We start from the raw sequence: 16107 nt of genomic DNA on the forward strand, positions 1-16107 counted from the left end.
TCTACGACCTGGGAGGCACACTTCAAAATCAATATCGGCCTTCTTTCATCGGCCCGTGCAGAAAATAGCAAGATATACAGCAATGCACTTGCGTGGAACAAATACTCCATTCCGCACGCTGCAATTATAAAACTTCATAAATATAATCTCACGACTTTAAAGGAATCGTTCGTAGTAAAGTCTAGGCCTAGCCCCTCCTGAAAATAGCGCGCGAACAGCTTCACGCAACGCGGAACAGAAGTACTTAAAGAAGTTATCGTTCCACACCTTTGCTGTCGCAGCGGGAAAAATTTTGCTCAGCCATCTACTTGCTGCGCTGACGCCTTCACCTGCGCCTTCGATTACGACATAAGGATAATCCGAACTCACGGGAACTACTGCATCCTCAAAGTCAAGCGAAAAGGCCCGCGCCGTGGGATGAGTGAGGACGTGGAACTGAACAGTAAAACGGGAGAATGAGTTTCGCAAACGAATTTCCCCTTCGTGCCCGGAGCATGATTTCCAGCGCGAAGAGAAATACACGTCGCCGTTGTTGATCAGGTCCACTTGCATCATGTGCCTACCGTCCACGCAGTAAGGAACCAGCGGCCCGTAAGGGAGGATTTTATTGAAGCCACTCAGTCTTTGGAGGCCGATCTCAATTCCCGGGAGGGCCAGCGTAAAGTCGGAGGTCGTGATCGAATGGTTCGATGGTAACAGAGCAAGAATTCTTGGCACAAAGTAGTCCATGTCGATGCCAGAGAAGTCACACCCTGTATGAAAGAGATGGTTCAGCGAAACAAGATTTGATGGTTTTGACGGCATAAGCACTATTCTGCTAAACTAGTGGGATACGTGATTTGTGGTGATCATTAATTCGACAATATATAGCTTACTATTCCGTGCGTGAACAAAAGATAGCTCATCTGCTGAAAACTAAAATTTTACTGTGTCAGTTTGTGAGCAAGTAACTATTCAGAAATAACTTTAGTATTTGGGCTAGCGAAGAGTACACATACTGCCACTGCCTCAGATTTTGTGGAACAGACTAATTAGACGTTTTTGATCCCCCAAATCCGCACCAAATGCACAAGGCAGCCCAAATAGGACCCAGTCCGTTTGTTGTATGTTGATAGATTCCCCTCTTATTTCAAAGCATTGCATTCTTTATTTTTTTTTCTCTAAAAACGAGTAATGATTTGAAAACGTTCTAGTGTTAGCACTATATTTGTGAGTATTCAATTTATATCTCCCTGGTAGTACTATTACTATTAACGCCCCAAAATCAGTGAGTTTCATCGAACCTTTGCTGTCATTTTTGTGCGTTGCGCTAACTTGTGCCACCAGACACAACATAACGGCCAAGGTGCTCGCTAAAACCATCGTTCTTTTTCAACCTGCAAAGAAATACTTTTGTTAGTTCATCGCAAACAGGTAGAGACTATGAATATGATACATACAGTCTTGGCACTAATGTTGTGATTATTACAGATATATGGGACTAAGTGCGCGCGTAGTGCTGAAATTCGCAATACCATAAAGTTGTGTGAATGGCCCCTCTATTGTTTCACATTTAGTATCTCGCAAATTGGCGTATACTGTGGCTTATGCAGCAGAAGGGTTTTCTTGTGGAGTGGAGGAAGATTCGAAATAACAGTACATTCACATCTTAAAACGTACATTTCTTACTACACGTAATTGTGAATCTACCGTTCCTTTCTGACAAAAGTGAAATGTATATTGAGCGCTCCTTTACTCTCTTTTGATTTTTTGCATTATTCAGAAACTCGCATTCTTGTTCATATTTTGATGGCAATAAAATATTTTTTCTTCCAGTAAGCCTCTGTCACTCGGTCATGTGGATGACATGTTCAGTCAGAGGGAAAGATCCGGAGAAATTGACCTAAGCTACTTTGCATGAGGAGGCCTGTAATGCACCATTGCAGTTCTCTAGAGTTAATGATCTCTGCAAGCTGCTATGACTCTGACGAACGTTTCTTAGCAAATATGTTCGTCACCTATCGTCTATTTATTATGCGTTTGCCTTTCCTGTTGCGTATCTAGCTCTAATCCAAGCACCCATCTGAACGAGCCGGCCAGTAAACTAGGAATATACTTTGTTAAGGTTTCTGTCTTTTCTTCTTTGTCGTCTCTCCCTCACTCTCATCAAGCCAGGTGAACGATAACTGTAGAGAACTTGACAGCGCAACTAATTTTTACGTGTAACAGCGTTAAAGGATGGCAAGCGCAAGGAATATACACTCACAATGAATGTGCGTATATACTCACACTGCAAGTCATTCTATACGCAGTTTGCTGTTTCATACAAGTAGATATGTTTGATACCTTGGAAAAAATATAATGAAAGATTACGTTACGCTTCGTTCATTCGGTCGTGACCCTTGTTTCGCGCAGTTCTTCAGCGTTAAGCTCCACCGATTCGACCAAAAGTAAGATCTCGTGACACACTTGGCTAAAATATGTAAGGAATGTCACGAAGCCTGGCCCCGTCAGATGCTCCTATTAACGCAATAGCACGCTGTCCCTATTTCCTGTGTTACGCGGCCTTTCATTGGTGCATGAAAGCACTGTTCTAGAAGCTTTTCCAGTGTGATGAGAAAAACCTGCTTCCACTGAGGACCGATTATTTCTGCCAGAATCATAGTAGTCTCATTTTTTTTAAACTCAACATCTTCCCTTGCATATGCCATGTACAAAGGAGCATTGCGTCAGTGAGGCTTGTTATTATTAGCATGTTCGGGGGCGCTATAACTTAAAATGATTCCAAACTCTTTTGATTCCAATTTCTGCAATCAGCCTCCACGATTGGTCAAAACATTTTCGGGCCACTTCTAACTTCGCCTGTCTGTCACGCGACGTCACGGAAACCACGATAGCTTCCCATCTGACATAACGTGTACACACTGATTATGCATGATTAAACCACACAAAAGAACAATAATTATTCCTGATTTGGCGCCTTTTCACCATTAGCCTGTTGCTATTGGTTCAATGTTTTCTGGCTACGCCCACTTCGTCTGTCTGTCACGCGAACTCACAAAACCGCGTAAACTCACCACGTCAAAGTGACGTGCACGCGAAAAGAAATGCATTAATATGCTGAACAAATCTGAAAATTTTTCTGAATAGCCACAGTACTGCCCCGTTCCGAAAGGAATAAACGATGGCTGCCCGCCGATTACTCAGGCCCTTGCTACTAGCACCCGCCGGTGAGCATGTATTTATTTGAGCATGATAAATCCTTTTTGCGTGGCAGTAAAACGTTATGGAGCCCTTTCGGTATTCATATGACATCACTCTGCCAACTCTTTCTTGCTGAGGATCCGTTTTAGTGGAATTCTTATGATTCCGTTGCCCGCCGCCGCGATTTTCGACCAGCCACCGCAAGCTAAGTAAGGCGAAGCGGACCAATCGGACACGCCGGCACCATCTTCTTCATGCTGTTCTCAATTTTCACTGTGCTAGCTCGGCGCCATCAACACCCTCTCCACTAGAGCGTGCTCCTGGCCTCTTGTCAAACAATTAGATAAGAAAACCCGCTGAGTGTAGGCAATGTTATTGGTTTGGAAGCTGAACGAAGGTGACCTCCTATAAACAAGAAGAGTGTTTGATTGGGTTGTTCAAGCAACGCAGCGGGTCGACGCCCGATGCTTGCGTCGGTGGTTACGTAAATTCGACGTGAGGAGTTTGGAATCAAAACAGTTTGGAATCATTTTACGTTATAGCGCCCCTGAACTGGTATGTACCAACGAGCGGTGCCAGTCGTTTTGCTGATAATTCAGGAAAGTGTGGTTCAAGGGACACAAATAAAACTTCCTGTCTAATATATTATCCCGTTAAAACTTGTTGCGTTTAGTGGGAAAGGAACAAGAATTGGACATTACGTAATTGTATACAAGAACGACATTATTTGCCAACGTTCGAAATATTGGCCCATATAATAATGAGATCGCGCTGGCTTATTTTCTTCTTTTTATTTTAGCCACCATACATCCTTTCTCGAACGTTTTACTCCTTGTTGCTTTCAGTGATTCTAAAATCGAAGTAGAATGAAGGATATGGCGAACTGGTTGGCCTATCTTTATATCAATCTGTATATATTAAGTTCGTGAGCCTCGCTTATTACCTACACACATTAATTCTTCTCTCGTCGAACTTCACGAACAAAAACTGTGCAAATACCGCTTAAAATTGAAATATTACTGCTCGAGTCATCGAGCAAGTGAAATGAATTTGTTTTACTGTGCACTGCACAATTCTGTGCGGTCGTCTGGCTTCTATCCCGTGCGGATTGGTAAAGTTGTTTGCTATATTGTCCTGGTTGTTCTGAAAATAATTCCATTAAAACACAGAAACGTCGGGGCGCATGGCAGTAAAATATTGTACTTTTGGTAGTGTTTACGAAAGTACTTTGGCTACGGTATCAGCTGGTGATATAGGCAGTGTGACTTGACCAGAACAACACACACAGTTCTCTGTAGGTTCATCAAGCGCAGACCTGACAAGAGACAAGTAATGTAGACGCAGAAGAAATGTTAACTCGTGACTAAAGCTTATTCAGAGCAGACAGCACACATAGAACCTAATGTTGTCTATACTTTCTCCCTACCCAAATGTGCGCTTGTTACGCCTTGAAAGTACGAACCAACCAGCCATGCAATAATTTCTGCTAGGCTACATCATTCTTTGCAAGTAGCCACACAGCGATTATTCGTTCGTACTGTGGCGGCTCTGGAGCACTCATGGTTCATTAACATACTAGACATATTCCCCATTCATTTAGGTACATTTCGTCGATTGCAGTGAAAAGTGTATTGCGCATGCTTCGTATAAGTATTCTCTCACAGGTAGTAGCGGCTTCTAAGTTTTTTCGCCAGTGACAAGTAGTTTTTTCATGTGACAAAGGTTTTTCATTGTCACGCGGAACAGATTGCCGCGGTAATAGGAGCCCCAGGCCTACATGCAGAAATCAAATTGGCAATACTTACTAAGCGCAGAAGTCACGTTGCTCAATACTTTCGACGGCTTCTAGGCAGAGCAAGCTTCATATGCGAAAGCAGCTTTAGGTGGACGAAAGACCCACCTTTATAGACCAAGGAAAAAGACCCAATAGCAAAGGCCCCATGTAATTATTGTTTCCTTTTCCTGTGCGTACGTCTACACTTTGTGAGGTCCGTGCGACAATCTTGGTGATACGAATGTTTCCTGCAAGGCTGATCTGAACTAGCGCGCTCTCGCATCCGCAACAACCACAGAGGCACTAACAAGCCACGAGAGTGGGCCTAGTACTTGGTCGCCACAATGTGCGGAAGCAATGCAAGCAATCTTCCGTTCCTCTCCGCCATGCCTCTAAAATGTTTTTCAATGAAGTTCCATTATTATATTTTTGGGGGGCGGGGGGGGGGGGGGGATTAGGAAGAATTCTGGACAGGCGAGTCGAAATTGTACAGTTTTAGGTACGCTCTGAACAAGTGTGCTGCAGGCAGGCTTAACTTATATGTTTTTATCAGGAAAGGATGGCGCGATCGAAGTGTATTGCAATAAAAACATTAGCATTTAAAAAAACAAACATTAGCAAGTACACAATCATAGATCATTTCAAATCGTATAAAGCGCTATGTCAAAAAAATATTACAGATGCTACGCATTGTGAAAATGAAAGTTACGCAAGGCTCTTAGCAGGCAGGTGGCTATAGCATCGTTTGGTATAGCGAAAATTGATACCAGGTGGCTTAAAGTACCAGCGTAATGCGAAACGTTTCTCGGCGCGCGTGTGTGTGGGGAGTGGAAGGGGAGGCGTACGCGCGCGGGCTATGTCCACTGCACAGAAATTGTGGCATGACGACTGATTTGTTGTACGCTCGACACGAAACTTTAAAGACTTACCCATTACAACTGGGGCGGATCCCGAAGCTGGTGCACTGGTGAACTACCACAACCCTGCAGGCGATGCAGTCTAGCATACTGTGTGAAAACGGTAGCTTCCAGAAAGGAAGCAGACTGGATAAGGTTAGTATTTGATCATTCCTCGCATATATTTGGTGCATTTGGCTCTTGAAGTGCGGGAGCTTGGTTTAAATCCCAGAACCGGATGGGGGCGTAACTTTTTGTTCAAGAAACCTCACACAATGCGAGATAGTAACCCTCCAGCTTACCTGATAGTCGATGGAGAGACGCAACGAAAGATTCGCATTAACCTATGTCGAATTGTGGAGAAGTAGTTGTACGCAGTTAAGGCCTCGTTGCTTTAAACATTGTTTATTTGTTATCTCATAATACTTGGTGAAGTCTTTCTTTTCTATACGCAAAATGTTTTAAGTTCATCATTATTGCAAGAACGTAGAGGCTTGGGCTAGTCGGTAATACTCGAGAGATACCCTTCTTTCCTTTCTTTTTTTCTTTTTCTTTTGGTATATATGTGTTCCTTTCTAAATAAAGAATTCAGTCGTCAGTCAGCGCTGGTGTGTGTCTCCCTTCTTGTCCTCTTGTCGTGTTTTTTCGCGCTGTTTCCCTCGCGATCATCATTATTGCCACGTGCAATCTCCTTAGCAGCAACGTCATCCTCGTTAGAAAGTACATTGCGCATAGCGGCCTTTGAAATAGACACACAGATGTAACCGCTCTCAGAGCCTGCATCAAGTGGAAATTCTCGCGCCAGTTATCAAAGTCTACTCTTGTACTACCGGTACCCAGTGACTAATACGGGATATGGTGTCCACGTACGAAGGTGTTTGTGCGTGCACGGTGATTGCGGCGGTGCAGAACCTTCGCCCTGCTCTGAGGCTTGCGCCGTTGAATATTCGCGCACAGGGTTAGTAGAGATGAGCTGAAGCGTGCCTTCGTTGAACAACGAAGGCGTCATGTGGGCGAGATTGAAGCTAGATCACATGTCAACGACCTAGAGTGCTAGTTTAGGCCGACAAATCTTTCCGTCTCCTGGCCACTGCTGGAAGGTACATGCGCGTGCCAGGCTGGATGACACGGTGCACTTCGACATCTTGATTGGCTTCTTAAACTATAAACACATCCTGATCCACATTTTAGCCGTTTGAAGTTTTAGCAAATAATCTGTAAACACAAAGATAATACGCCTTTTGTCAATATTCGAGTCCGCCAATCGTACCGATCACACGGCTCAACGTCAAGTAATGCTCGTGTGCAACCATGCACACCCATTTACATGTGAAAAATTATTGAATCGATGCTTAGAGATGCAAGGAAACAAACATTTTATTCGCTTTGTATCTAAGCAGTGATAAACAAAGTTCAGAATATTTAGGTGCATCAGTCCTACTCAGCAGTCTATTGATTTGGAAAATGCATGTGGAGAGAGGCGATTCTAATTTTGAGCCTTGACACATATTTTTGATTTGGCACAGAAATAGCTTGATTTTTCAGTATTTCGTGTTGACGGCGCCGCGATAGTTTGATGCATGCCTGCATAAAACATTGCATGGCCTCTTAACTGAAATAAATGTAGGCAGCTGCTTACATTTTCACATTTTCGCACTGTTGTCCGCTTATGCACAGCGAGTCACGGCAATCAACAATAGCAACCACAGGCATAACTCACGCTTCGAAGCCATTACAGAGCCCAAAATTCACAGATTGTTCACGTTGCCTATTCGACTGTCGCAGAGAGTCTGCAGATGTGATCAGCAATGTGGAGCACCCCGCATGTTACCTGGAGTTTCTAGCGCACCATTTAATAAGGACACGCATCAAATTCGGTAAGTACAGTGAACGCACTTGAGGTGGTGGTCTCTTGTGAAATGGTTTGTACAGGTGGAACAAACAAATCGCGCTGAGCATCACAGATGGCCCTGCGCAAATATTCAAAGAAATACTCATTCCACAAACGTTGCGTCACCGAGGGCCAAAGATTGCTCCAGAGTGCAGTTGCAGCTCGTACGGTTTCGCCAACCCCTTCAACAGCAGCGTAAGTCATTTTCGTCGCCACCGGAACGATGGGATATTCCAACCTAAGAGCGATGGTTTTCCCGGGTGGTTGTTCCAAAACTGCAAATTGCAGGGTAAAGCGCGATAATTCTGCGCCGAGTACCAGTGTCCCTGTGTTTCCGTTGTACAAACTCCAACTCATTATCACCTCAATGTAACCATTGTGGACTAGGTCGACTTGAAATTTGCGCGTGCCATTGACGCAGTAATGAAGCAGTGGTCCGTACTGGCGCAGCAACGGGAGGCCACTCGTGTTGCAGCACTGAATATCTAAAAGATATACGTATGGGCTGATCCTGTAACTACTCTGCTGTTCATGCTTCGATAGCTGAGTGATTACACTTGTCAGAGCACCGTCCAAATCCAGGTCAGTAAAGTTGCAGTCTGCGTCAGGAAAAGACAGACGCACAAAAATTAGTTCACAATATAATATTTTTGTTTTTATGGATATTGTTATGCTTGAAGTATCCTTATCAATTTTACAACGGTAAACATTTCATATAGACTGTTTGAGAAATTTGTTTCAAGAACACACCATACAAGTTGGTGTCACGAGAAAACATGTAGACCACCAATACACGCATTTCTGTTCTTGGGAGAAATAAAAAAAACATGCAAAAATTTTAACTAAATCTAACGGCAGTTCACAATTCTTTAAACTTCACGATAGTATGCCGAAGGCAAAAAAAAAACCTTAGCGAGACTAAAATCGTTGTTAAACCAAAGAATACAAACTATTCGTCGAGTTGCCCTTTTTGTAAAAGAAAAACGCATGTTGTACTTCATTGTCAAAAATGATCGAAGGGAGTTTAATCAGACGAGATAGGCTAATGTGATAGCAAAACATTGAGAGTAATACACAATAAAGTACAATCACTTCTTCTGAATAAGGCATATAGTCATTGCATTTGTCATAGATCAAATGCACCAGCTTTTTTCATCTCTCAACTGGCAATATGCGGCAGTGATAACATTATCTCCGCAAAGTAGCCTGTTAGTTCATATGGGGTATACCAAGTACTCGACACCAAAATAAATAAAACATTTTATTGATCTCCCATACATGCGTAACACGCAGCGTACATGATCGTGCCTGCGCAGATGTTTTCAGGCAAACAAGCGATTGAGCAGACGTCCCAACGAAAGGCATAAGCTAGGCTTTGTTAAGAAAATTGTGAGCTTGAAGGCTTATGTTTGTTGCAGTTAGGGCATTTAGGTACCATTTAATGTTTCATAGTGCAATTGCAGAGCGAAAAAAGTTCGTTGGCGGTACATCTGTAATGGTAGTAAAGATGGTTATGCACAAGCTGATTAATTTTGTGAGTGCGGTCCTGCATATGAGACATTCGGAAAGACAACAGCAGCAACCATGATCAGAAAGTCCGGTAGGGATCAAAATTGAAGCTTCTCCTTAAAAATAACATTGGCGGAATTCTCATTCATTATCCAAAAACATTCGGGACACTATATTTAAGAAAGACATTGACAAACTTTTTGCACTTATTAAAAGTGTTAGTTTCAAATTGAATATCTACATCACGTGACCTTTCTGTTGGCACCCCTTAGTTCCATAATTGTCGCTGAAGTTTAACCAATAGGAAATTGATCAGGGACTTCTGTTTCATCAAAGTTGAAGAAGTGATATGTGTGGCTGATTAGTGCTCTACACTTCATTCCAGGCATCTTTTGTTAGCGGCCGTAAAATACGAGTTTGAAGCACTTCCGAACATGAAAAGCTTTCTTTCAGTAGATAATAAATTATTCCATCTATTTCACAAAAATCATGTGCTGAACATTAGAAAAAGTGAAGCATATTGAAACAATTAGCAGCGATAATTTGCGGTGTTCTATGCACGCCATAAAACTAAGCTGTATGTTTCCTCAAATACGCAAAGCAAGTGATATAATTCATAGGCTGCTGCACATTACAAAGGCGTATATATATATATATATATATACGATAGTTCCACATATGGACTTCTCTGAAACCACAAGGTTATCCAACATTCCTATGTCTTCAAAATGATCACTCGGATAACGAGTGCCTATTTTTATTATACCGAGAGAAAGGTCAAGTGCTGTTTACCTGTTTTGGAGGTTGTCGAATCAGCGAGCATCACCATGGAGCAGACCAGAACCAAGGTGGTTACTAAATTCATAATCCCGGTTTCAACCTGCAAAGTTTTTTGCAGTACGCACGACGTGTGTAAATGCCGTATAAGGTAAAAGAGGTATATTTAGTAAAATTATGGTCCCGTAACATCAAAGCTTCATAACTTTTAAGAATGAATTAGCTAGGTTAAATAAATATTGTCCTTGAGGGTTAATATTATTACACGGCTACAGGAGGCAATTTTCTATGACGTCGTCTCTATGACAAGGCTTTCTTGGGTGTCATAACAGTTGCGTAACGACGAAAGAGTGAAATAAGGTCTCTATAGGTTTTCACAGGTTGAAATTAAATTATGATAAAACATCTCATTACCTATACTGCACTCATCACTAATTCTCATATCTACGAAAATTAACCTGCCATTCCCATGAAGAAGTATTCAGTGGGCTGGTTTTTTGGAATGACTGTGTTTTATTTACTGAAAAAAAACCTCAGAAGCATAATTTTTTTAGTTGAAGCCATTGCTTTTACGACAAACATCTTTTATTGTGCTTTTGGTGAATCACGGATCACCCAATGGTTTTTCTACGCGATAGATAAACCTATTTTGTTGTCAAGGAGTTGTTTAACAACACCCAATGTTATTTCTATGGTATGTATAATGCTCCAAATTTGCATGAAATGAATTTGAAGCTTTATATATCTTTTTAGGGACATGACAGTCACGTGCAAATAATATTTGTTGCCGTTGTCTATTGTAATATTGTCTACTGGTGTCCCAAATCGCTTCCACAAATAATCGCGCTCTCTCCTGAAAGAAACAAGAACTTTTGGGCATGTTCTCAAACTGCTAATTGCTCCTATCTTTGGACTGTGTGCTCAATCAATGTTGTTTTCAAAAAAGAACTTGGCAGCCCTTCCACTACTGGGAAGAGGGGTGCAAGCGAAGCTTGTGTTGACTCGTTTGTGGCACGAGCGCGTGCCGAGCACGAGCGCAAACAGATGGGCGCCAACGAGCCAGCTGTGGAAGAGCTCCACACCGTGAAGATGGTTAACCAGCGAAGCTGAAACGTGCGGCCACGCTGTTTGTCATTGGTTAATCCCTAAGGTTCATTAAAGTATTTCTCAACTCTGAGGTTACACACACGTTCGGCTGTGACGGAGAGAACGATGTCACTTACGGCATGCCCGCAGTCCGCCATTGTCGCTTGCGTTCGATGTCTCGAGTTTGCTCGGCGGCGTGGTTAGCAGCATTCGCCCGTCATTGCCGCTTTGCGATTCTTCGAAATTAAATTGCTAGAAAATTAAATCTGTTCGGTACGTAAGGCATGAATGGCTCATACCCGCTTATGCAATGGCTCATATGCCCGTAAACGCGGCCTCCCTATTACGATGGCAGATGGGAAATGCTGTTATGATTAGCGGCAACGCAGCCAGCTGTGGAAGCAGACGACGAAGATGAACGCGGCAGCAGTGGCACGAGCGCGTGCCTAACACGAGCACGAACCAACGAGCCAGCTTCGAAAGAAGACGACGATGCTCGAGCAGCTCTGAGAGCAGGTGGTTTTTTTGCGTTACATCGCCGGCGCAGGCTTGCGTATGCAATCTTCGCTTGAAAAACACTACAATCCCCTCCATCTCTGTTCATGAAGATACCATTCAGGAACTTGAAGCTTGTCGTATAAGTAAACTGGAACGCAATTCCCGTTTTGTTGCAATGTTGCCGAGCTTACACGCAATCTTACACGCCTCAGAAAGTTTTCTTGAGCAAGTAAATCTATTTTGGCTATTTCGAATATTCCTCTTAGACGACGAGGATACCAACCAGTAGATATGAGAATATTATATTTTTATCGAAACGTAGCTCAACAACAGACACGCAAGGAGACGCCATGTTTGCACAGATCCATTAACAAATTACACCTGATCTGTACTATTAAATACCATTTTGAGTTTTTTTAGCTGTCATTTCAGTGTAAGATTGTCACTTGTCAAATCTAAGGTTTGGTGTCCAATCTAAGGTTTGGTTTAAATAACACAATAGTAAAACAAAGATACCAGCCAAAAACATGCTTCCCTCCTCTAGGAAAGCTGTAGTGAAACTGCAATTTTAGAAGTGCCGTGATTTGAGCAATAATAATGAGTGCAAAAAAAGTGTTTTCTGCATGACCTAATGAACAGAAATCAACATACAAAAATTGAAATTCGGCAATTGAGACACTAAGTCCTTCAACGGTCGGTAATACAGCGAAATGGAGCTGAGTACTCACCATTGAAATTGCCCTGCACGCTTGGCGTTCCAGCTGGTGCCAATGTACGCTGTTCTCAGAAGCTAGAAAAGCTAGTGCGAACTTGCTTCTACACTCAAGCAAGTGTTTACTTTTGCAGCAGACCTGCAATGCGTGAAGTTTGCCTACGTCAAAGGCTGCATTCGAGCGTGTGACTCATGTGTAACAGTGATCCTGCAGTACGCGTCATTGTAACCATGATGCCGCAGGCCATAACAACTGCAGACACAACAGTTTCGCATACGCCCACCCCGCCTCACTTGCTTTAGTTGCAAAGGCACGCTAGTACGCGGGAAACGCACAGTGGTTTTTGTCTCTAAAGTGTCTACTGCGCTCAAGAGCACGTCACTCTGTTACGAGAAAAGTGCACGCACATTCATCAAGGACAGCGATCGCATACTACAAAATTAGCCCTGATTTTTCATTGTAATAAAATGTGTGATGCATTTAGACAAGCAAATTTGGCACCAAATATAGAAAACATGAAAGGAAAGGAAGTTGACGATATTCGCAGCTTATTGAGATTGATTTCTTATGAGGATGTGTGTGCATTTATTTGATGGCTGTTGTTTATGACATATTTGTTGTCATTCTTTATTGAAGCGCTGACATGATGTGTAGGTTCGCAAACGAATTGCGCCGTACTGTGAGTCTAATCTCAGCACTCATGCAGAAACATGCATGAGTGGTTGCGACGGCCATGGATTTTCCGCAAGGACTTCAGTTTGGCTGGAGGTATACGCTGTGTCTACGCTTCAGGTGAGCACGAACTGGAGGCGAGAATTCAGGATATAACAGCGAGGTGCCACAATATCATGAAACCATGTAGTTGGCTAACACTCTTTAGCAATATCCGCGTGATGACGTAGGACATTTTCTCATTTCGCAATATTTCCTGGGCTTAATTTCAACTCCAAAGCGTTTTTGAATTTTTCTAAAGTACCTAAATGCGACCAATTAGAACCATATTACGATCAAAGTTTGTAAATCTAGAACACAACGGTTCTTTCTTTTTCTATTTTTGCTGCCACTGAAGTGTGATCTCGGAATATCAAAACATCAAAACAAAGCATTGCTTTTTTCGATACCAGCTAATGTAAAGAGAGAAGCGCAGAACAATGTTGATGCTTGCTTAGGTAATTTTATAAGTAAATAGATTTCCAATAAGATGAGCAATTTTGAGAGAGATCTACTTTAATGTTGCGTATGGCATTGTGAAAGTTTCTCACTTACCTGGCAGCAACGCCGTATTGGGACACGGATCACTACACCGGTGAAGACAAAGAGCGCTGCACATTTCTAACTTAATTTGCAGCTTTTAAGGTCAGTGTAAATAAACAAAGAGCAAATTCCTATTTTATGTTACCTTTACTGTGACCCTTCAAAAGAATTTATTCGAAGCAGTATAGTTTAGATTTTTGTTCATTTGCGAGACGGAAGATGACGACGAGGAGTAGAGTTGCTAGGCTCTACAGCTACATCTAATGCTAGGTTGGGGCTTGGGTACTTTTCTTGCCTAATTACAACCACAAAAAAAAGGAATTTGGTATATCCAGTTGCTACATTAAATGATACCTATTAAAACCATTTTGTGAAATAAGACATTAAGCCTGTAACAGACATCTTTAAAGCAATATGTTCTTTGCGAACCGCTTAGAAATTTGACGAGCCGTCATCGCTGGGTTTGTTGCCTGTAAAGCTCACGGCCAAAAAAAGTATCGCGCTGTACGCCGCTTTCGCTTCGACCAATGAGTGTTGAGAGTTCAGTCACATAACGCCAAACTTCCTTCCTGCAAAGCCCTGAGATTGTGTTGTCCTCGCCCGTCACTATATAGTGAGCCTGTACCTATGAGTCGCACGTGAATTTAGACTCCCTTCGCGTCACGGATGGTGGAACCCACCATCTGCGTCCGCTAGTATTGTGGAAACGTTGTCAGGGTGCGGAACCGCCTCACCATTTCCTTCTGGGAATGCCCTCTCGTCGGCGGTGGCGCAATTCTTTGCCGCAGCGTCTACTTTTCGTTCACGAGAATCGTGACCATTTCGTTCCGCCTAACGGCGTTTGTGGTGCTGTGCCAGCTCGCTATCCATACGGAATCTTTGCGCAGTGCCAGGAACGTTTTATGCAGTATACTTCAAAGAGTATGGAATAGCGTCACGTGAATTCTGTCGAAGATGATAGTGTTGCCAGAAGTGATCACTTGGAAATATTGCCCCTGAATAAAATTTACCTTTGCTTGGCAACGTAGGCCAGGGTCCCTATAAAGTAAATACTTTCAATCAGTATTATTCCGATGTCCTGCTGTTACATTTATTGATCCGCTGACGGAAGCATCGCTCAGTGACTCACAGCTTTGTTTGAAGAGCCCAATCAAAGGCTGTCCTCGTCTGTAGGTGGTCACATTTGATTGCTTTCAAAGCGAATAGCATTGCCTACCTTGACAGTTTTTTTTTATCTAATTGGTTGACAAGAGGCGATGAGCAGGCAGAAATGGAAAGGATTTTGGTGGGACACGCAAACCTTGTGAACGTAACTAATCGGATGAGGAGGGTGGTGCCGGCATCTGCGATTGGCCTGCTTCGCCTTGCTTTGCGTGCGGTGGTTGGTGGAAAATCGCGGCAGCGTGCAACGAACGTTTAATGTGCCGCTAAAATGGGCCTTCGGCAAACGAGGGTGGGCAGAGTGATGTCATATACGTGCTGAGGTCTGAAAAAAGTGATAGTGCTGCGCAAGAATGTTTAATAAACGCAAATGAATAAATGTCCCCGTCAGCTCCGAGTAGCAAGTGCCAGTGCGACCGGCGGGCGCCCATGTTCTATTCCTTTTGGAGCGGGGCAGTCTCCGGCTATTCCGAAAACTACTCTGTTTGCTTAGCATATTAAAGCATCTTCATTGCGTACACGACACTTTGATATGGAGAGCTTTCGCAGTATTGTGACGTCGCGTGAAAGACTGGCGAAGTGGCCGCCGCCTTAAAACACTTCACCAAAAGCGGTGGGTTGATAGTGGCTAACACGTAGAATGGGAATAGTTATTTTCTCTTGTTCGGTGTAATCATGCATAATCAGTGTCTGCACGTCACTTCCGACGGGGAGTTTCCACGGTTTTCGTGACGTCGCCCGACACACAGGTGAAAGGGGGGGGGGGGTGACCCGTAAAATATTTTACCGATCATGGAGGGCTGGTTGCAGGAATTGGATAGAAACAGTTTGGAATAGCTTTTGGTTTTATAGCTCCCCAGGTTGCCTGATGACGACTACGGGACACGTTACGGGAAGCGTTCGTTGTTTGAAACCAATGCCCATTTTGTTTTCATTTACCGTATTTTTTCGTCGGCTCATTAAAGAGTCGCTTACAATAATTTACAGATTGCATGGGATCTACATATTTTTATTTTTTCACTCCAAATGGAAGGAAAGGGAATGCGGTTGTACCATAAGTACGCAACCATTCAATACAGCATTGCATTTGGGTGTAATGGTACAGCCATCGGCATCTTCGTATGAACTCGTACCGGGTGTTCGAAATTAAACTTTACGGAATTCTTAAAAATCGCCTGTGGCAAGTAGCATAATTCTTATCGTTGAGCTAGGTTATTCGAAGAGGCGGACATTAGTAGCACGAGAAACCGAACCATATTCCGCTAATTACCAAAAATTTACTGATGAACTTCTTAGTTAATTACTTTACGACGCATATTGCAATTCACGAATTATAGCCGGTGAGTTTGCAAGACAGATCCACTT

The 16107-nt window shown here is 43.0% G+C and overlaps 1 protein-coding gene and 1 long non-coding RNA gene across 2 annotated transcripts; both read right to left on the reverse strand.

Annotated features, from left to right (window-relative positions):
* On the reverse strand, positions 1-5112 carry LOC119459560 (uncharacterized). The gene is made up of 3 exons (XR_005193684.2): positions 4989-5112; positions 1284-1376; positions 1-752 (listed from the first exon to the last, which is right to left on the reverse strand). It is a non-coding gene; the product is annotated as an uncharacterized LOC119459560 (long non-coding RNA).
* A 2102-nt stretch (positions 5113-7214) lies between these two features.
* On the reverse strand, positions 7215-12489 carry LOC119459561 (uncharacterized). Its single transcript, XM_037721272.2, has 3 exons — positions 12343-12489; positions 10046-10133; positions 7215-8343 (listed from the first exon to the last, which is right to left on the reverse strand). Exons 1-3 carry the CDS (start codon positions 12343-12345, stop codon positions 7706-7708), a joined length of 729 nt encoding a protein of 242 aa, XP_037577200.2. The 5' UTR covers positions 12346-12489; the 3' UTR covers positions 7215-7705.
* Positions 12490-16107: the final 3618 nt, after the last annotated feature.

This window comes from Dermacentor silvarum, chromosome 7, assembly GCF_013339745.2.
Source record: "Dermacentor silvarum isolate Dsil-2018 chromosome 7, BIME_Dsil_1.4, whole genome shotgun sequence".
In the NCBI taxonomy this organism is placed as follows: Eukaryota; Metazoa; Arthropoda; class Arachnida; order Ixodida; family Ixodidae; genus Dermacentor; species Dermacentor silvarum.

What these genes read in the sequence shown, in the direction of transcription:
- LOC119459561 (XM_037721272.2), bottom strand. An exon ending in TTCGACAACCTCCAAAACAG is followed by an intron (nt 8,344 to 10,045) that starts GTAAACAGCACT and finishes TTCCTGACGCAG; the next exon opens with ACTGCAACTTTACTGACCTG.